Source organism: Pholcus phalangioides, unplaced genomic scaffold (genome assembly GCF_987345545.1).
Source record: "Pholcus phalangioides strain wild (caught in Gottingen) unplaced genomic scaffold, Ppha-v1.0 ptg000011l_1, whole genome shotgun sequence".
In the NCBI taxonomy this organism is placed as follows: Eukaryota; Metazoa; Arthropoda; class Arachnida; order Araneae; family Pholcidae; genus Pholcus; species Pholcus phalangioides.
The window spans coordinates 20,923,010-20,945,836 of NW_028301604.1; the positions used below are offsets into that span (position 1 = coordinate 20,923,010).

General features: G+C 35.9%; 1 protein-coding gene across 2 annotated transcripts in view; it reads right to left on the reverse strand.

Annotated features, from left to right (window-relative positions):
- Positions 1-22,827, reverse strand: part of LOC149080208 (uncharacterized) — a 202,286-nt gene that overhangs the window by 145,910 nt on the left and 33,549 nt on the right. For both annotated transcript variants that reach the window (XM_089239257.1, XM_089239256.1), the window contains exons 4-5: positions 14,015-14,921; positions 8,983-9,326 (exon numbers count right to left, since the gene is read on the reverse strand). In XM_089239257.1, coding sequence (XP_089095383.1) covers positions 8,983-9,326; positions 14,015-14,921 — 1,251 coding nt within the window. The remainder of the gene's footprint in view (positions 1-8,982; positions 9,327-14,014; positions 14,922-22,827) is intronic.

Sequence of the window (22,827 nt, forward strand, 5' to 3'; positions counted from 1 at the left end):
ACTTCTACTTAATTTATGGCCAACATAATTCAATGGAACATTCGTGGTCTTAGATCCAATTATGAAGATCTCAAGGATTTGATCAATCATTATCATCCTGTTTGTGTGGCACTCCAGGAAACTTTTACAAAGCCCTCGGAGACATGGAACATCAGGTGACATTCCCTCTTTCGTATTGACTACGATGACGGGAGTAGGGCTTGCCGCGGTGTTGCTTTGCTGGTTCCACATCACGTGTCGTTGCGCGTTTTAACGCTGCGCACGAACCTGCAAGTCATCGCGGTAGAAATCTCTACAGGCTTAAGAATTACCATCTGTTCCATTTATTTGCCACCAAATGACACCATCTTACAGAGAGATCTAGAAGATCTGATTGATCAATTACCACCACCATTTTTTCTTCTTGGAGACTTCAATGCACATAACATGATATGGGGTTCTAACAGCAACACCCCTCGTGGGGAAATGGTAGAATGGCTGTTAGACGACATGGACCTTGCCATCATGAATGATGGCAGTTTCACTCATTTCCATGCCCAAAACAATAGTTTCACTGCAATAGATCTATCGTTATGTTCACCCACACTCTTGCCCAACTGGTCCTGGTCGGTCGATCCAGACCTCCACGGGAGCAATCATTTTCCTCTAGTGGTTAAGTGCCTTGATCGAAGCCATAGCATACCTGAGGGACAACATCGGTGGAAGCTTGTGGCCGCCCGATGGGCTGACTTCACGGTCAAGGCAGAAATCACGGAGTATATGGTTTCGCAACCCGAAGTCGACCATTGTGTCGAACTTGTGACCAGTTGTATCATTTCAGCAGCCAATGAAACAATACCCAAAGTCTCTTCGAAACTTCCTAAATTTCCTAAACCTTGGTGGAACTACGAATGCAATCTTACAATTAAAGCTCAAAAGAAAGCATGGAGTAGGTTCCGGCGGTATCCTACCCATGACAACAAGTTGGCATTTTTAAAAGCAAAGGCGATAGTGAGAAGAACCAGGCGCCAGGCTCAACGTGAGTCCTGGCAAAAGTTTACGACGGGAATCAACTCATCAACTTCATCCAAAATCATTTGGGACCGGATCCGAAAAATCAATGGTCATTATCAGTCTCATCCCATCACCATTTTAAACACCAATGGCACTATCATCAGCGATGTGAGGGATATTGCAGACACCATCGCCGCCCATTTCGCCGCTGTCTCCAGTATCGTACACCTTCTGGCCTTTTACACCGGAGGGGTACAATTCATTGTTCACCCTTCATGAACTGACGACGGCCTTGCAGCGAAGTCCTGACTCAGCTGTAGGGCCCGATGCCATTCATTAGCGATGCCGCTGTGGTGGTCGAGTGGTTATAGTGCCGGACTCGTGATGCGAGGATCCGGGTTCGAACCCCACAGTGGTGGTCGGCTGAAGTTGGTTTTCTGTGGTTCCCAACTTCAAGGCGCAAATGTGAGCCGATCTCCCCGTTAAAAAGTCTCGCCACAGAGAGCAACAGTCCTACAACGGTAAATCATTCAATCATAACACTTCACTCATAGTTAGTAAAACTGGGGGCAGATGACAGCACTACACATAACAAGCATTACACAGAAACAAACTTTACGTCAGGTTGCACTACACGTACACGCACATTCCCGCACGTACCGATTCGTTGGGGGGTTCTGTGGGGGGGGTTGCATGTGTGGTGTAGTAGGTAGGGGCTCGGGGATCAGCCACCTCGTTGGGCAATTTGCCTGTTGTGGCGTGGTATTTGTATTTGTATTTGTATTATTCCATGATTCGACATCTCTCACCAGAATCACTCTCACATTTACTTATATTATTTAATCGGATCTGGGTCAGTCATTCATTTCCTGACACCTGGCGAGCAGCTATAGTTCTTGCATTCCCGAAGCCTGGCAAAAATCCTCAGCAACCGAACAGTTACAGACCTATTGCTTTGACCAGTTGTCTATGTAAGCTCATGGAACGCATGGTCAACTATCGCCTTATGCACTACCTTGAGGTTAACAATATTTTATCCCAACATCAAAACGGCTTTAGACGGTTCAGGTCCACAACATGCAATCTGTTACGCCTTGAGACATCAATAAGACAAGCATTTGTGAAGAGGGAGCATATGATAGCCATATTTTTCGACATAGAAAAGGCCTACGAACGTACTTGGAGGCACGGAATTCTTTCCGACCTCTATAATAGCGGCTTGCGGGGCAACCTGCCGAGAGACAATTGCAAACCACACTCAACACGATCAGCAAGTGGGCTCATAATAACGGCTTTTCTTTCTCCGCTGACAAGACTGTTGCTATGCACTTTTGGTTCGTTTTATTGCACTTCGGTTGTGCCTACATCTGTTGTGAGGAGACATCTTTCAAACTTCCCGACACATTCTCTATTTATTCGGCAGAGCTGTACACAATCCTTCAGGCTCTACGTCATATACGATGCAAACGCCACCGACGATGCATCATTTATAGCGACTCTCTCAGCGCATTGCAATCACTGTGTTCCTTCAGTTTTCACACTCATCCTTTCATTCATGCCATTTTTTATGAATTACATTACCTCATCCATCACGGTACCACAGTAAAATTTTACTTTAAAAATTCGGGAGATTTAAGAACTTTTCGGGAGGTCAAGGGATGAAGCTAAAATTCGGGAGATTCCTGGAAAATTCAGGAGACTTGGCAGCTATGCTATTGGCTGCTAAGCTATTTCCCTGCATGATAAGACAAACAACTTTTCTTGTTACCATCAGAGAGTTTGTAAAACTTCCTTAAAAAGGAATTTCCCACTCTATTCTCCCATTTACGACGTATGACATCATTTTGAAAGGGGAGTCTTTTGCCTCACAAGAAATTCCTTAGGGATTGTTTTCAGAAGTGAAAATTCTTTTTTAATTAAGTAGGGAATTTTTAGGGACAATTAGAGATTTTTTGTGATTTTCGAAAAAATTTGGGAGATTTAAGAACTTTTCAGGAGGTTGAAAGATGAAGCTAAAATTCGGGAGGCTTGGCAGCTATGATAAGTCAATGTAAATTAATCATATGAATTATGTGTGAATAAATGGCTTGATTCGACATTTGCCAATATTTTTCTAGAATTTGCCTGAAGACTTATTTAATGGATGTACATGATGTCTACCACGTACAAAAAGCAAAATTTTATGACTTTTCTGGGATTTTTCAGTGATCTTTTCTTGTTTGACAGAATAAACCACGCTGGATGGGTTTTTCATATCAGTGATTCCGAAACTGTGAGTTGCAGGCAACCTGGGGGTTTTTGTGTGTTACTGAAATAGGGAGAATCTTAATGAAATGGGGGAACGTGAATGAAATTACATAATAGAACCTATGATAAGAAATCAATTCTAATCTTTTGCAAATTTTCCCACGGCATGATGATTATGTCAATACATATATACACAATCATATTTTTATCAACTGTACATCTTTGATGTTGGGGGGCTGCAACCCCTTCATGTTCCCATGTATCTCTGCCCATAGTAAGCACTGTCTTACAACATAAACAGAAAGCAACTTTCTATCAGTCTTATTATTGAGAAAATTTGAAATTTGTTAATTTTTGCGTGCACAGTCATTTTGTTCCCACAATGGTTTATTCAAATGAAACCTGGTAAAGCCAATTATAACTGAGAATTAGAACACAGTCCTCAGTGGTGTCAAAATCAGGGATGCTGTGGGTGCTCGAGCACTCATGGTAATAGGTGACATAGGTCTCAGCACCCCTGAATTTAGTCAGAAATCGAAATTTCCTATGTATATAGCTCAAGACTTTGTCTAAAGCTCGCTCACTGGTTCGAAACACCTCCAATGCCTCTGCCAGTCCTGTTAAAAGGAACATATTCATATATATATTAGCCACTTCAGTTGTCAGATGGTCATTCGTATACAGCACACATATTAATCAATAAAATTTAATGTTTCCGAATAGTTTTAAAATCTTTCTTAGGTCTGCATCCATTTTGTGACTTATGGGTAGCCACCAGGCTGATCATTTACAGTGCTTAGATAGAGATCAATATCTATTTGGTACAAGTGGGTATATAAATAAAATGATACACACATGGTCAAATGAAATACTAAATGCGCTTCTCCTCTGGTATTAGATCAGTGCTGGACAAATCTCCAGAAATTAACATGCCCTGTCAGGCATGTGACTTACAATAATACATGCCAGAATCAATATTTTACATGCCCGAAAAATTTTACTAAATATATTTACTGAGCTTACTTATTTTATTTAAAAATATTTCCCATCGTTAAATCATACTTAAAATAGCTTCAGGTAACAATTATTTTCACATAATCCTCTTCAAAAAACATCATAATGAATACACAAATTTTTAATATAAATCAGTGAATTATAGGGGGGAAAGGACCATACTTTTTCCAAGATAGTTTTTTTTCAACAGGGACTAACTTTCACTCAAAAGGGACCCAGATTTTATGAATACCCTGGGTCGGGGAACCCAGGTAAATTAGAGCATGGTGGCATCTTTGCTCCCCCCCCCCGGGACAACATAATCATAGTACAATAAAAAAATCACTCAAAAAGTCAATAAAAAAATTAATTGAAAGTTAATTAAATGCAGCACCTCATTGGCACTAGAAGGCTCGGGGCCATGTGAGACCGCCCCCACCCCCGAAACAACTTTCCAGGGTTGCAGAGTCCCTTAGTAATTCATGAATATTCAATACAATCCCAACCTGCATACGACCTTGTGGACTGTTTTTTTTATATAGACGTCTAGCAACCCTAGACCCCCACCCTCTTTGTATTAGAGCTCCTACGGCACCTACAACAAAGCATTCTTTAAACGAGTTCGAGCATGCACTTTGCAAATGAAACCGGGTCCGCCGTGCTGAATCCCTCAGTAACTTGTTTTAAGCCCACAGCATGTACAGTTTGATAGAAAACATGTTTTTGCGCATTTGAGCTCGGTAGTGTTAAAAAAATTCCTTCATGCCTTATGCAAATGACGGATTACATTAGTCTCTTGGCAACCGGTCGACTTCCATGAAGGGAAAGAATTTCCCCGTCTATAAAGGATGTTTGTTCTCAATCTGAGTTCAATTTCAGTATAGTCCAATTGCAGTTCAGTATCTTATAGTTCAGTTATTTGCCATGTTTGTTGTTATGTCTCGTCACTATGTTGTTTTCATGCTAAGTCTGATATGAAATAAAACTTTTTTTATTGAAAAAAAATTGGGTTCTTATTGAGCGACACTGCACATTGTGCTCACAAGTAGAGCGGTAGGTTTGGACGCTGCTTTACAGTTTGCCTTCCATGCACAAAACCGATGAGCTCTGAGTTTGTCTTCTCTTGAACTCTATCGCATGCATATTCATTGTTATGGTAAAGATCAATGCAATTGAAAAAAATAAATAAAACACCGCAAGAAACTCAAAAACCAGATTTTTTAAAAGCCAATTTCCATAGAAATGAGTGTCTCCCGTATCTCTGTAGTTTATTGCAGCTGTCCGCAGTTTCTACGGACAATCCATAGCAGTTGACAACTCTGTACAGGAGCATACACGGTACAGAGGTTTGGGGGCACTATCCACAAAAAATTGTTTTATTAGCATAAAGGGCAGGGCAAAAGTAGATACCCCCCCCCCCCATCACCATGCACACCATTGGTGAACCACATCTCTCCCATTTAAAGAGCATATATTCGCTTATGTACAGGACTACAGCAAACACTTCCAAGAACAATGCACGTGATAGACTGAGTGGACACAAAAGTTTAACTGACCCCCCCCCCCATAAGTGGACAGTATGTGGGAGGGGGATCTGTAGAGGTATACGAGAGAAAGAGGTCTATAGGGGACTGGTCAATGGGGGGAATGTTAGTTCAGGTGCCCACAAACTTGGGAAAGGTTTTTTTGTTTTTGATGCCATGATGAATATTTCATTTTTTTTTGGGTGGTTAATGACATAAGCATCATTCAAATCCCACCCTTCTTGTCATCATAAGTCACAAATCCAAAAACACCTAACCCCCCTATCGATGCTGATGTAATATTTGAATGGTCCCTTACACACAGACATGTCAGCGTGGCACGAAACCCCCCTCAGTAGTGGTGGATGTTGAGCTTCACTGGAGGAGGGGGGGGGGGCCCTCCAAATAAAATAAACAAAAACTGTTTTTTTTTCAAATCTATAAAACCTTTTCAATTTGAAGTTCATTTGAATACGACACCCCACAGGATCCTAAGGGTTCAAGTCCCATAAGTGGATATAGATTATTTCTCAAATGGTCATTTGATCATTGATCATTTTTGTCGCACCACGGTCATTTTCTGCACACGAGGGCTAATTAGACCGGGACCTACAATTTATTGCCGATTCCGAACGGCAGGCTTGTTTTGTATACTCGTCGAGAGGTTGATGCGCTAACCCCTCGATGGGGGACTCCCTGCGGTAGCAATTTTTTGCTGCGGTCAAGTCGCCGTATTTTTGTTGTACCCCTGTGTCAGGAAAGTTTTCTGACAAGGACGAACCGGGTATCGAACTCGCGACACCTCTAAACATCCTTTGGTACTTTAGGCGAGTATCTTATCGACCGGGCTACCGCGCCCTCAATGGGAGGGGTGTGGATGAATGTCCACAACAAGCTCTTTTGCCTATGTCAAAATACAATTGTTTTTCAATAAACGAGGGGGGGGGGGTAACCCAACTGCAACTTTGTGAGATTGATTGCCTAAACCCCCAGTAATTCATGAATATTCAATGTAATACATCCCTGCATATGCTCTCGTGGGTCGTATATACAGATGTCTGATAACCCTCGACATCCCCTGCGATGTTTCCGATGTATCTGAGTTCCTTTGGCACTTACGATGAAACTTTCCAAAACAAGCTCTGCGGGAACTTCTGTACACGTTGAAAATTCGTCCTGCGGATGAAAAACTACTATTGACAGTTTTAAGCCATGTTGCGTAGCAAAGCGCTGTGAGGCACAGCAATAGTGAGTTCAAAACAGAAAACAGCCTAGAAAATCATTGAAAGGTGAAAGTGACAAGCAGTGTGTCCCTTCAGTTCAACGATCAGCAGTTAGCAGTCAGAATCGATGTGTATCAGAATCAAATTGTGTCTAAGTAGAATGTGCATGAATGAGCTTATTTCTTTACTGATAACATTACTGCACACAGAAAAAGCATATCGGCACAGGTAAAATAAAAAATTAGAGAAAGCCTTGCTCATAGGTGATGAAACCATTCTGTGAGGACACGCACATACTGCAGGCTGATTTTTCAATTCAACAGCCAATGACCCATACACTTGTGCAAAGAAGCACAATAGGGGCTGGAGTTAATTCTTGATTTGTTTCATGTTACAAAATTATCTATACAGGGGCCCCATGAAAAACTGGCCTGTGCACGCGAAGAATCTCAACTTCGGGGGGGGGTCATGCTGCAGGATATGGGGGCATGAAACCACCCAAGGGCCCTTCCGGAAGATGGATTTCACATATTTTGAAGTCTGATATTATACACTTGTTATTTGCTCTATCGTCATGCTCTGGCATAGGTCTAGATTGCAAGCTTGTCACTGTATTCCAGTGGTTCTCAAACTTTTGTGACCCGCCGTTCCCTTGCCTAAGTCATGGTTCATCTGTGGCTTCCCAGAATAATTTGGCAGATTTTCTCACTTTAAAGAATAACTTCAAAGAATAAATAGGCATGCAAATCAATATCTCAAGCTCGCCACGACGCAGGGCCAGTACTAAAGGGGGTGGCAAAATTTAGGGGGCAGCTGTTTTAGGTGGGAACAAAGAATACTGCTATAAAATTATTGAATTTTAAAAATGTGGGATCAGCAAAAATCCTAGTTACGGGCCTGCCACAAAGCACACTTTATGTCGCAAAACAGTTAATGGCAAACGATTCGCCAATTTGATCACAGATCCTATTCTAATCCGGGATTTGTCTTCTTGGACTCTCTTGTTCCATCACATGTTGCATACTATACGATTTTGTCATTTGCTATATTTAGTTGGTAAAGATTGGTAAGATAAAAAAGAATATAATTGCAAAAAACACAACTTTATTCCTTCATGGACAAAAATATGGTATCCTTTCTCATGGCTCCCATAAGGGTGAAGCTGACATGGCTGTAGCCTTGAGGCTCAGGACAATTACCATCATTATTTTTTCCTGCTATAAATTCACTATAGAAGCCCTCCAAACCCGTTAAAACTCTGGATTTGCGGACCTACAAGGATGGCAGACTAGGGGCCCTGTTCCATGATGTGAGGGTCATGTCCTTTCTTGTATGAAAAACAACATTGTTCCCAAGAGATCTGTAGTCTATGATTTTGAGAACACTGCTTCAGTAAATATTACAGATGTTGAAAAGTCACAAGCAAAGAAAAAATGTTTTTTTGTTCATCCAAATGCTAAATAGCTTATTGTCCTACCCATAATGTCTGCCTCAATATACACATTGACAGATGTCATTCTGATTCTTTTTTGTTTATCCATCCCTCACCCTAGCAACAAAAAAAAGGGAAAGAGAAGGAAAAAATATTGAATGCCCCAGAAAAATGATTCAGAAAAAAAAGTTTTTAAGACATAAAAAAATCTGACCTTCGCCCAAATTTTATGACTTTTGCATGACTTCTGCGACCCTTTTCTGATTCCATGACTTTTAGGGGACTTTGTGACTTTTCCATGATGGTAGACACCCTGATGTACAAATCTCAGGCGGTAGCTGACGATTACGCTACAAGGTATTCACACTTACATTTCCGGCACAACTTACTAGGTAGTAAATTACCCATAGCAATAGACCTGAGTTGTGCTTAATTTAGGGGGGGGGGGGAGAAAAGAAACCTCAAAATATGACTTCAAATATACAAAAGCTACATAAAAAAATTTGCTCAATATAATTAACAATTAAAAAAATTTATATTACATGAATAAAATCTGAAAGCTATGAAATACCATTGGCTTCAACTGGTCCAGATATTATTTCTTGAAGCTTATTTTTATTCTCTTCCACGTGCGCAGCATCTAGAAGAATAACATCAGTTTCTGACTTAACAATAGGTAATTTGGGTTTGTCATTTTCATCTGATTCTGTACTCGCATCAGAACTGAAAATACTAGGTTCTTCCGGCTGTGACTGGCTAAAGAGTTGAGTAAGAGCTTCTTTTTCTACTTCAATTATTTGCAGCCTTTCTTGAAGTGCACGCATTTGTGCTTCTTGAAGTCGTTTAATGCGCTCTTGTTCTTCTTTTTGAGCTGAGAGAGTAACTTCATCAAGTTCATCTTCCAATTTTATATCCCTAAAATCAATGTAAAAAATTATGAAACGCTTAATCAAATTTATTCATTTACATACAAGTATGTATCTGGGAATCACTGTTGTGTCCCCGACAAATCAAGAAAAACAAGCATGGCCGTAAAATCCTTCTCTGGAAGCAACTTAAGGTACATTTGTGTGTGTGACACCACTATATATTCTTATTAGAATTGTTCAGGTATCTGAATCAAGAATATTCAGCAAACCGAATTAAACTTTTCTAGATTTCATATGTCATTGTAGTTTGAGAAATTTGAACTCAAGTTTTCACATATTCACCAATCGTCAAAATTCTGAGGCACAAGACCTAGAAACCTGAAATTTAGTATGAAGTAATGCTTAAGATACAAAGCAAGGGAACAATTTTAAAAAATCTGAAAAATTCCTTTTGAGATCGTAAATACTAGAAATTTGGAATTTTTTTTTTATAGTTATTGCCAAAAATCATACCAAATGATAGGAAAATTCCCAATTATTGCTTAAATTGTTCAAAATTTACCAAGGATGGGAAATAAAAGACTTGCATATCTGCAGTGGGGATTAGTTATTAGTTAGTGTTAACACATAAATACAATGTTTATTTGGAATACAGAAACTTCATTGATTTAAAAAAAAACCCTTATGCTAAAAATTTATTTTCCTAAATTCACTTATTTTTGATGGAAAAAAATAATTAATTTTTAGCATTGTTTCATAGACAAATGGATGAATTTTAAATATATAATATACAAGAACATTTCTTCCCATAATTTCATTTTTATTTCTTGGATGATATCTCTACACTATGATCAGAAGGTGAAAAAATGATGAAAACCAATCTGAATTTGGCTTGTAAAAGTTAAAAATGCACATATTTGTTAAGCATGACAAAAACATGAGATAAACATTCACAATTTTTGTCACGGTTATCATAATATAATAACATTTAAACCTTGATGAGGTTTGCAAAGTATGGTATAGTCCAAACTGTAATTTACGTTTTTTATTTGGAAAAACTGAATGAATACTTTGTAAGAACCAATGACTTGTAAAAATGAAGTTTAATTATTTATCAAATAAAAATATTTTAAACATTTTTTCCCCTCTGCTTTATCAACTCAATGTATGAACTAAATAAAGGAAAAAAAATCTGTCAAATAACATACCAACTTTTTGTTTAAAAAACTTAGACAATTGCATGTGTATTGCATTGGCATGCCTACACATTATTGTATTATGCATACGTTGATTCATGTTATTGTATCTCATAAGCGTCACAGCACCTTCAACCCTCTTACATGTTTATTATTCACACCAAAAGTATATTTATCTGCCACCACTTATTATACTAAATTCACTTACATTTTTCTCTTTCCTGTCCCTTATTTTCTTTTGTCTTCTCTTTTTTGTTTTTCACTTATCTTTAGGGGTCATGGGGTCATTCAAGTATTACGTCAAGTACATCGAGAGGGGTTTCGGATTTGCTGACTTTTGATGACAAGAAGGGGTTTTGAAGGTTGCTTACGTCATCAACCACCCCTTTTTGAAGATATGAAATATTCTAAGCTGCTGACGAAATTTTGCTGACGGGGGGGGGGGGGGGGGGGTGTCAAAAAGGGCTGAAAATCTGCTTACGTAATACTGGAATGGCCCCTTAAAATACATAGTATGTTTACTCTTTTTTTGTCATTAATTATTGTTTTTTTGTTTATGAATTCTAATTTATTGTAATAATTTCAACATATACATTTTTATTGTAACAACCAGTATGGGACTAATGCCCTCTTCATTGATTTATTTTTGTATGTGAATACTGTTTTTTTTGTTTTTTTTTCCATGATTATCTGAAAATAAATAAAACATAACAGTACCAGACTGTATAAACATGTTAGAAATAGAGATAATGAACTCTATATCTGATTCAGAGGTAATGATCTCTATTCCTATAATGATAATGAGTGATAAAGGTAAACATGGGCAAAGCACTGAAAATACATTTCACTTATACACTGAGTGTTCACTTCATTATGACCACCTAAGAGTTTTATGCAAATGAGCTATGGCATCACACTGTTGTCACTAGAGGGCTAGGCTAGTATAAAAAAGGAAAGCATAGTTCCCGAGACAGTAGTGTAGACAAATTGTTTTAGAAGACAAAGGGGAACAACATGATTTGATTGTAGGAGCTCAAGCCATGTAACGAGTATCAATGAAACCAATGAATTTGTGATATATTCAAGAGCAGCTGTAGTTAAAGTACTTAAAGACTGGACTTTCAAGTGAAAAACTGAGTCTCAACATTCAACTTGTGGTTGTCCATTGACATTTCATGTGGAGGTATGAATGAAATATTTAGGGTTTTCGATATGATGGATTATGAAATATTGTTATGCCATCAATCAACTGTTTTGACTTGGGGACACCGGTTTGTTCTATAAGCACTGATTATTCCGTGATGTACGTCACAGTTTTTGGCATATTCTGCTTTAGGGATTGATGCCTTAAATTACACAGGCATACAAAATTTAACTTTTTGTCTGGGGCTTACATTAATTTATGTAATTTAGATGAAATATGACAATTTCAAATATGATATTGATTTTTCTGTATGACAAGGATTTATTACAATATTTTTATATAACTTTTTTATAAATATTCGTGTACACAAATCACAAAAAATTGACACTTTTTACTTAAAAAATTACTTGAAAAAAGTTGAATGAATAATAATGAAATCTAAAAGATATTAGATTGAATATTTTTAAACAATAAATTATTTTTTCTTCTTTCAAAGAAGCATTTGTCTTTTTTTTTTTGGAACTGGTGCAATATCTCTTTTTAACCCCAAACAGTAATCTACCGTGGTGTTGACATTCTGGTGTCCTCAATATCGTTTTTCCATGCATTTTATGTCCTGCTGAAATCTCTCACCATGTTTCTCGCTCAATGCATTAAAATTTTAAGGAAAATATTCCAGATGAGAATGCAAGAAAGTGCATTTTTGAGCTCGTTTTTTCCACTATCATTGTATAATTAAGATCCTAGTTATTTCCTAAACATTTTTTAGTGATGTCTTTGAAACTAACCCATGCTTTTTTTCTAGATTGATTTAATTTTTTACTCAAATTTTTGGTCCTTTATTAACCGTCTTATATCTGGGCCAATGAGCACATCATCTTTGGTTTTGACTTCCAATAAATGTAGAAAAACACCAAATAAATAGTGAAAGCAATCAATATTTTTGTTTAAAGCTTTCACGAATTGTTCCATCAAACCTAATTTTATTTGCAATAGTGGTAAGAAGAATTGTTTTTTGAATGCACTAAGTTCTGTCCAATCACATTTTTTGATCCTGGATTTAAATTTTGCCTTGGCCTTTCTTTCTCTATCCAGTGTTGGTCTTTAGCTCTATTATCCCACTCACATAGGAAACATGGTAGTTTTGTATAGCCACCATGCTGGCATAACAACATTATAACTTTAAAATCGCCACAAATTTGCTATTTAAATTATGATATTTTATTTTAATGAGGAGGGAAATTCAAGGTTTTCATATGATTCTTTTGATATTACTGAATGAGCTACAAAAATTGAAACAAGATCATTACCGTTATGCAGTAAGACATTTTTTAAGCATCTCTTACTAGAATCAATGAATAGTCTCCACTGAGATAAGTCATAATCAGTGGTGGAAGGCATAAGTTCGGGGATATCTATGCAGTATATAATTCTTCTTGCAAAAAATACCTGGTAAATTCTTTTTTCTCTTGATTTCTGTATCAAGAAAATGTTCCTGTAACAAGTAAATTTTTATTTTTAAGTCACGATCCTAAACTTGAGAACTTTCTTCTGAAAAATTGAAATCTGTCCTAAATCATTTACTCACTTTGTGTAAATTTTTGTGCTTCCATATCTGTTTCTTGGCTTGTGTATTAGATTACGTTTCCATTACTGCTTAATTCTTCAGAATCAGATGATAAATGAAAGGATACAGGAGGTACAGGCACATGTAAATCAGGACCATACGGTACAGGTCTAATAGCTGAAATGATTTCTGAGTAGACAACATTCCCTTTGTTTTGGCTATAGCTTTTTATGTTGGTTGAACAGAAATAGCAATCATCATGACTTGCTGGCTCTTGCCATACCATTGGAATAGCAAATGGAAGAGAGTTTATTTTATCTTGGGGAAAACAAATGTGATTTTTGTGATTAGCATGGCTGATTTATTAAAAAAACATCTGCCATTCTGCAAACCCCAGATTCATGTTGGGTTGTGTTATCTATGTGTAATTACTAAATTGGTGTTTATAGAAATTAATTTTTTTTTTTTGATTTATGGTCAGTATGTCTAACCAACATAGAAAGGGGTCATCAAGTCATGGGAAAATCATGAAAAACATTTTGGCCACTTTTCTTTTAAAAATATACTAGGCATCTAAGAAATTTGGTTGGCATCAACATTTTATTTTGATTTGTTTTTTGATTTCCTGCCTGAAATTCTTTGGCAAAATCTCAATAGTATGAGTGATTTGCAATGCATCATCAACACAATTAAAAATGAAGAGACTTATCACTATAATAATAATTCAATAAAATAATTTTGCTCCCCATCATATGCTTTCATTAGTTATAAAAAAGAATATCGTCCACATTGCCAAAACAATTTGAAATTCAAACTTTTGCACATACCTAATATTACTGCGTTCAAACTTCTTTTTTTTACTTTTATCATCCTTTTTCTGATTCTTTTCCTTTTCTTCTTTTTTTCTCTCTTTTTTTTCTTTGTTTTCACTCGTAACACTTCCTGTATATGACAGACTTTTATCATTGGTTTTAGAGAATTTGTGTGGTTCACATTCACTAACAGTATCTTCTGTAACCGCTTTATGCACAGCTGCTTTTTCTTCAGAATTTTCATAGATGTGATTATTACTGCTCACAGGATTCACCATAGCTTCAAAATTTTCATTTGGATCTAAAAGAGAACTCTGGCTATTGGAAATATCGCCTTTCAGTTCTGAACTGTTATCATCTTTGTCAGTGTGAACTAAATGGTGATCATCACCAACAGATAAAGCTTTGTTATTTTCATCAGTTTGTATATTTTCATAATCAAGTGAAGTAGAAGTAAGTTTTTCTGAAAGATTTTCTGTTTCAGCAGAGTCTTGAATTAGTGTCATTTCTAAATTCTGACAACTTTTAACTTCAACTTTCATTTCTGTACATTCTTCTTTACATATTTCCGATAACATTTCACTTTTTGTTAAACAGTCGGACTCAATCAATTCATTTATTTTAGACTCTGTACACTCAGATGGAAGCTGAGACAATGAGTTTGTGATATTGCTGTTTTCACTGGGTGGTCCAACTAAAGTTATGGTTAGCTCTTCAGATATAGTTTCACTCGACTTGAAAAGCTTTTCTTTGAAGCTTTCACATGAGCTGCCACTTCCACTATCCTGTCTTTTCCGTTTGATTTCTTTCATCTTTGATAAATTTATTTCATCATCTTTATCAGGAATCGCCACAGTTGATGCAACCTGATCAGCAGATGGACTTTTTTCAGAATCAGTTTCACAAGCAGCTTGAAGCATTTCTAAGAAAGAACAAAAGCTGGACATTAGTTATGATTTTGGACAACGTAATGCCAAATTATAGCAATTAGATTAATCAAATTGAAAAAATACATTGCCCAATAAGCATACTGTTTAGAGACATTGGCAAATTATTATTTTATGAATTGGATCTATTTTCTTGCCAAAAAAAATGAAGCATTTCATGGCGCAATACCAATTGGTAGTGGGAAACATGATTAGGGTGAGATTTTTTTAAAACCAGAAATGGGAAAGCATTTGCAACTCACAGTTGAAAACTACAGATGCCCAACTTCAGCAGACAATCACTGTGAAATTGCAGGAATTGAACTCAGGCTTTTTGTAATATGAAGCAATCATAGTATCACATGACCCCACAGCAGCTGCTGTAAAATCAGACAGGGATGCAGTGTGATATTTGAAATTCAAATGTAGCAACCAAGGGTAGCAGCACCCGGAGTTTGATTACTTATGAGGTCTGAACTTGTTAAAAAAATTCAACATTTTAACTAAACATGGTGAAAGAAGCTTCAGATGCTCTTTTTACATCTTCTGTAAAGCATCTATGAAAATGTTTTAGTGCATATTTTATGTCTTGAACAAACATTATCTGACTTTTGTGATACACACCAATCAATCTTTACCTGATTTGAAGGGACATAACTAGAATTATGTCATTATGTTTATGTTATATATACAGTGGAACTTTGGTTTACAGACATAATTCATTCTGTGATCATAATCTGAAACACTCATATATTGAATCAAACTTTCCACAGGAAATAATGGAAACAAATGATTTGTTCCACAATGGCTAAGATCCTTTTCAAAAGAGAGGTGCACGTTGATATATTTTAAATTAGGACTTGACAAATCAAAAAAATATTTAGGCATCAGCAAAATTTCTTAGGAGTTCAGCATAGTTTTTCCTCGTGAAAAATGTCCTAAATATGTTCTTTTTCCACTTTTCCGGAACTTAATTGCCCCTTATCACGTTGAAAGACCCGTTGAAATGGAAATCAGAAAATTTTGTGTCATCCTCAGATTACAATTTAACAATCACAAGTAGAAAATTTTAAATGCCAATACTGATTTCCCAGTCGCCATGACAACCTGGCATCTGGGATTTGCCAAGCCCAGTTCTAAATTATTATTAAACTTATTTTATATTGAAAGCTTGAGTATTTTCAGAATGATACAAGAGAGCAGGGGTTTCGCTTTATAATTCCTGCTTGCATTAACATCCAACAAAAGGGTGAGACAGTCTTTCATGGACTTATGCTATGAATACCACTTCTGTACTCAATAACATCCTAATGAAATGGCCGAAATTAACCCCTTAATATACAGGGACAAGATTGAAATACTCTTCATTTGGTAACCATAAAAACAAAAATTGTTTTTTCCTTTTCTTTACCTAAGCAATAACTTTCTTTGATGCAAGTTGCTATCTACACTTAATAAGACAGCCATATTTTTTTATGAGCAGTGTATTTTATTTTAGCATGATTATTAATTTTTATTAGTTTTATTTAGTATATCATTTTTTCTGTGATAACTGCTTTTATATTTTGGGTATCTATATTTTAGTTCTTTATTTGACATTCATATTTTTTATGAGCATCTTTTTTCAGCCAACCTCATTGGGCATATTGTCTATTGTTGTCTTTGTAGTTGTACTTTCAGTCTCACTACAGTTTGCTGAGTAAAAAAAACCGCATTACATAGGAAAAGGGTGGCTGAGAGGGGGAGAAATATGGAAAAATGTGTTCCTCTCATCTTTTTCCTTTCATTTTTTATTAATAACAACAGTCAAATTTTTGAGATTCATCTCTACACATTGTCTAAATTTGTTGAACAATTATGTGGCAACATGACAGCAGGGAGGATGCACGCATTTTGTTATGCTTCGGAAATTTATTCAATTTCCCATTTATTTATTAATCATTTTTTAAAAATATTTAAGTTGTTTGCATGATAGAAAAGTATTTATTTCTAAGTATGTCGATGAAGTAAAATAAATCCATAAACATATGCGATTTCTTTGCGAATGACGTCCACTGAGTTCTTGATATTTATGTTAATATATCTGTTTTGATCAATCATAACAATGGTGGTAACATGTTCAATTTGTGAAGGCAAAGTACTGGAAGGGAAGGAGTTATTTCCATGTTTTGGTTGTGAATCAGTTATTCATCCGAAATGTGTTGGAACCACAGACTCAAATTTTAAAAAAAATGTCTGCTCAAATGAAACAAAAATGGCAGTGTACTGACTGCATATTATCAGAAAGATCGATGAACGGGAAAAATTGGAGCTTGAAAAAATACATCATATTATTCATGAGAATGTCAAATTATGACTAAACAGATAGAAAAAAAATTCTCTGAAGTGCAGCGTTGAAATCCGAAATGACGGAATTGAGAAAATCAAGTTCAATGATGAAACACTCAAGGACATGAATGCTGAACTATCAGAGGTAACGAATTACAGACAATGAAGAGATCGAATGAAAAGTTTTGAAGTGAAAATGTTTTGAAGGAAAAAATCAAGAACATTTACGATGAACTGGATAAAATTGAGTTACGATCAAAATCAAGCAATATAGAGATACAAGGAATGCCAGAGGAAAAGGGAGAGGATGTAATGAAAATAGTGACTGAAATTGGTAAAACTGTAAACGTGTAGAAATCGAATGATATAATGAAGCTACATAGGGTAAATTCGGTAAACAAAAATAAGATTAGGCCAATTATTGTCCGATTAGACTCTGGGGTGCGAGATGAATAAATCAAAGCTAGCCGAAGCATGAAAGGACTAAATGAAAGTGAACTCGATGAACGTTATGGTGATTCAAAGCTATTCATAAATGAACATCTTACCAAGACTCTCAAGACCTTTTTTATCACGTTCAGAAGTTCAAGAAGGATAACGATTTTGACTTTGCGTGGGTGAGAGATGGCAAGGTCTTACTGAGGAAAAGGCAGGGTGAAAAACAATCATATTCATAACATAAATGACTTGGATAAAATTAATCAACAGCAGAAATAAATAATGTATCAGTTCACCTTGGCTTGAAACATTCGATTTAGTGAGTTTTTCAAACAGTCCTGAAATGTTCAATATATTGCACGTAAATATTAGAAGCACCTATGAAAATTTTAACAATTTATTACTGCATTTAGAAAAATTAGTAGGTCCATTTGATGTTGTATTACTGTCTGAAATTTGGATCAGAGACCATGAAACTGATATGTACAATATTTCTGGTTATAATAGCTTTTTTAAAATGTAGAAATAGAAATAGATCAGGAGGCGTTATTTTATTTATTATTATTTTTTTTGCATACGTAAATAACAAATATTCATTTTTAAGTACTCCCTTGAATATAAATACAGCTGAAGGCTTATATTTGTACAGTGAAATGTTAGACCTATGCATAATTTTAATTTACAGATCCCATGATTTTTCTCGAATGGATTATACCAGTGAGTTCAGATCAATTATTAGTAACTTAAAGTATAAAAATATTATCTATGCTGTTATATGTTATATTATCTATGCTGCTATTATCTATGATAAAAATATTATCTATTAATATAGATATATTGAAGTCAGACACGGACAGTGATGAGTACATGAGTCTCATATCTCTGCTATTTGATTTTTTATTATACATAAATACACCAACAAGAAAGTCAGCATGTTTAGATCATGTTTTCATTCGAAACGCAAACCTGAATTATAGATATGAAGCAGCAGTATCAAAATTAGAGATAACTGATCATTTACAACTGGTTATTAAATGTAATTTTGGAATTGATACACAACTTAAATAATAATCAAAATAATAGTAATTGGTTTTGTCAAAATGTGGATTATGACAAGTTTGAAATATGTGTAAAAAAGATGCAAATGTATTTATATGACAAATTTCTTGATTTTGTGTTCAAGCATTGTAATTTCTGGACAAAACAGTCTAAATGCAAAACAGGAAATAATTTGAAAAGTGAATGGATTACATATGAATGGTCGATACTAAAGAAAGACTTTATGAAGTTTTTAAACGAAATCCTTCAGATCGTGATAAGGAAAATAATTACAAAAGCTATAACAAACAGTTAAAAAAGAAACTAAAAGCTGCAAAGGATGTTTTTTACCATAAAAAATTTATAAAATGTGGTAACAACATCAAGAAAGAGTGGAAAGTTACTAATGATATGATATAAATCAAAAAATAAATAAAATTGTACTTTCAGTAAATACCGATTCTAAAAAATTAGTGAATGAAATGGATTCTGCATTAACTGAAGATTCTGAGTTAATAGATGAAATAGAGCTTTTAGTACAAACCAGTATAATTCTATAGTGATGAATGAGATGGAGGAAAGGAATGTAAAGAATTTAATAGAAAAACTTCAATTCTCAGTGGAGTTTTATTGATAAATTAAAATGTGCTCTTATCATACCCATTCATAGATCAGGTAATGTCAATGATTTCACAAACTATCGTCCGTTTTTCGAAAATGTTGGAAAAAATAATGAAACACCAAAAATTATAAATTTTCTAAATCAATTAAATTTTTTTTTTTGCGAGAAATCAGTTCAGTTTTCTTGAAAATAAGAATACCAAGATGGCAATTTTGAAATTTTCAGAAAAAGTAAATGAAAGTATTAATGACAGCAATAGAACCCTTGCTATATTTTTAGACTTAAAAATAGCCTTTGATAGTGTCGATCACACAATTACAGTAGACTCTCAGTAATTCACCACCCTAAAAGTATCGACAAACATGTCGACTTAAGCGGATGTCGAGTTAGCTGGGTTTCGCTCAACATTTTTGTCTGATCATTTTTGTGTACGTGATTATATCCATTCAAACAATTCGATTAAATAAAATGGTAATTCTCTCATTAATTTAAATTCAGGATTGTTTCATAATAGAATCAAAACATATAAAAAAATTTACCTCATGAAAAATAATCAAGTATATTTGTTTTTCTTTCCGCAGAGAAAACCAAAATTCTTCTACAATGTTCAGTTTATCCCGCAATTGTTTGACTTTTTCCTGAGTGCATAGGACTCGACGTATCACATCTACAGCTTTTAATGCATCATGGCGAGATGGTGCAGATACTTCATCTGAACTTTGTGTGAGATTCTATTTTTCCGGAACATGAAACACTTCCTCTTTGATTGATTGATTCTAGAATATCATCGTCTTCTAAAAGTCCTGAAGTCACAAGATCAGAGTCAACATTCACAAATTCATCCTCTATAAAATCACCTGTAGCGTTATTCATGCTTTCCCCACACGTAATTTCAGAGGAATCTTCGGATAAATTATAGTTTTTCAGACTCGGAACAAAAACCAACATGACGAAAGCAGTTCCGAATTGTGGCACTCGTGACTGACTTCCATGTAGAATTAATCATTTCAATAGCATCTAAAACAGAATTTTTTGCGTCCATTCCGACATCCAAATTCAAATTTATTTACAAATACAAATACAAATACAACGCCACAACAGGCAAATTGCCCAACGAGGTGGCTGACTTAAGAACATCATGGATCCCCGAGCCATTTTTTTTGGAGGCCCTACCTGCTACTGCTACACCACACATGCACCCCCCCCCCCCGCGGAACCCCCCGACGAACCCCCAACGAATCGGTACATGCGGGAATGTGCGTGTACGTGTAGTGCAACCTGACGTAAAGTTTGTTTCTGTGTAATGCTTATGTGTAGTGCTGTCATCTGCCCCCAGTTTTTCTAACTATGAGTGAAGTGTTATGGTTGAATGATTTACCGTTGTAGGACTGTTGCTCTCTGTGGCGAGACTTTTTAATGGGGAGATCGGCTCGCATTTGCGCCTTGAAGTTGGGAACCACAGAAAACCACCACCACAGCGGCCTCAGTGGTCTGTTATTTTTTATAAAAATTTTTCATACTTAGGATAATTTCTTGATCTAGTGGTTGTGAAATCGCTGTTGAATTAGGTGGCAAAAATCATAATTTTATGCAGAAAGGTCTGCTATTTTTGGATGAGCAGTGCAATTTTATCCAAAATAAATAAAACTTTTCTTTTCTCACTTCCTCAACTATTGTTTGAAAATCTCTAATGTCATCCATACCTTTTTGTTGCCATCATAGTCCACAGGAAGAGTTTTAACACTTTTAAAGCACTGTGGGTTTGTGATTTTCAGATAAATAACGGTTTCAATTTTTTAGAAACGTCTGAGTTTGGAGCCAAAAGAACTGTCAAACGATCTTTGTGTTTTTTTACCTCCTTCACATTTTTCACCTTTGAAGGCAAGCATTTGGTTAGGCAAAAGACGAAAAAATAAACCTGTCTCATCATAATTAAACACATCTGCATCTTTATACCCTTCTATCATTGGTTTCAGATATCGTTCTTCCAATTTTCAACAGTTTCTTGAGATGCAGATATGCTCTCTCCACTAACTTTCCTAAAAACAATGTCATGGTTTTGAGTTATTGGTCTTAATAATCGGATTGAGTGAGATCGAGCGGATTTGAACCACAAAAGAGTTGCTTCTTCTACGCCACTGAAGTCTGATTTTCTTATGCGTTTTCTGCTTGGTTCATAAGATTCAAATGCTGACAAAATTTTTTCCTCATTTTTGATAAATGTTGAAATAGTGTTCTTTGCAACTCCATATTCTTTGGCGAGTTCACTCTGAGTTTTACCCGATTCTAGTTTTTTCAAAATTTCAACTTTTGATTTTAAACTTAAAGTGTGAAGTTTGCGTGGAGCCATTGTATTTACGGCCGTTGATACTCAAGATGAAAACCAAATGAAATATTCAGCATCTAACCAGGCTTTAGCTCTTTTTCTTTTACTCCTTTTCCAAGAAATCATAAAACTGAGTTCCACCAAAAACATTCTTTATAACACGATATTAAAACTCCCAATAGATAAGATTTTCATCCCCATTGGATGTTAACAATATCCACACTTTTTTTACCACGAAAAGAATGAAAGACCTTTTTTGGAAATTCCACTAAAATAAGCCGGCCAACAGGTTTCAAACATTCATTCTTCACATACACGCCCCTCTCCACCACCCCCAATGCAAAAAAGGGACCCATCATAGAGAACAAAGAATTGTCAAAGTACCCATGAACAATGTCAAAAAAGTCTTAGAACTGCTAACAGAAGGCCAATTGTAAAAACCAATCGTAGTGAAGGGACAAAAATTGCAGCAGAGTTAAGCCAAACATATGTCGAGTTAGAGACATTTCCCTACATTGAAATTAGTATTGTGCCAACCAAGGGAATAATAGATGTTGAGTTACAGAGAGTCTACTGTGTTATGCATAAACGTGCCAACTTCTGGAATCCAGAAATCCGGAGATTCTCCCAAAGGGGTACCCCCCACCCCGGCACTCTCGATCAAAAAAATTTTTGAATTTTTTTTTCATCAATTAAGAAAAAGTTCCACCCCCCCCCCCCCCAGGCAGAATATAATTTCATGTCAATCTTTCCATGCAAAATAGAGAAATCACATCTATATATACTGTTCTTAAAACATAAGTTTCCTTTTGTGGCTGTTATCAGTGATTGATAATCTGGGGTATATGAACTCTTAAAAGCTTTATATTTAGCTTTATATAGCTTAAAGTTTTATATTTTCTTTCTGAAGACATTTAATCGGAGGAAACAATTAAAAGACTTCAAAACACAAAGCTGCTGAGCATAGGCGGAGATTGACTTGGAAGTTTGGGGTGGCAAGGTCATTATTGCTGGGGGGGGGGGGGAGACACGATGATGATGATGTCAGCTGATATATACATTAGATCAGTCGATTCCACTTGTGACACTGGGAGGGGGGGCCGTATCTCCGCCCATGCTGCTGAGGGTCATTCAAGTATTACATCAGCAT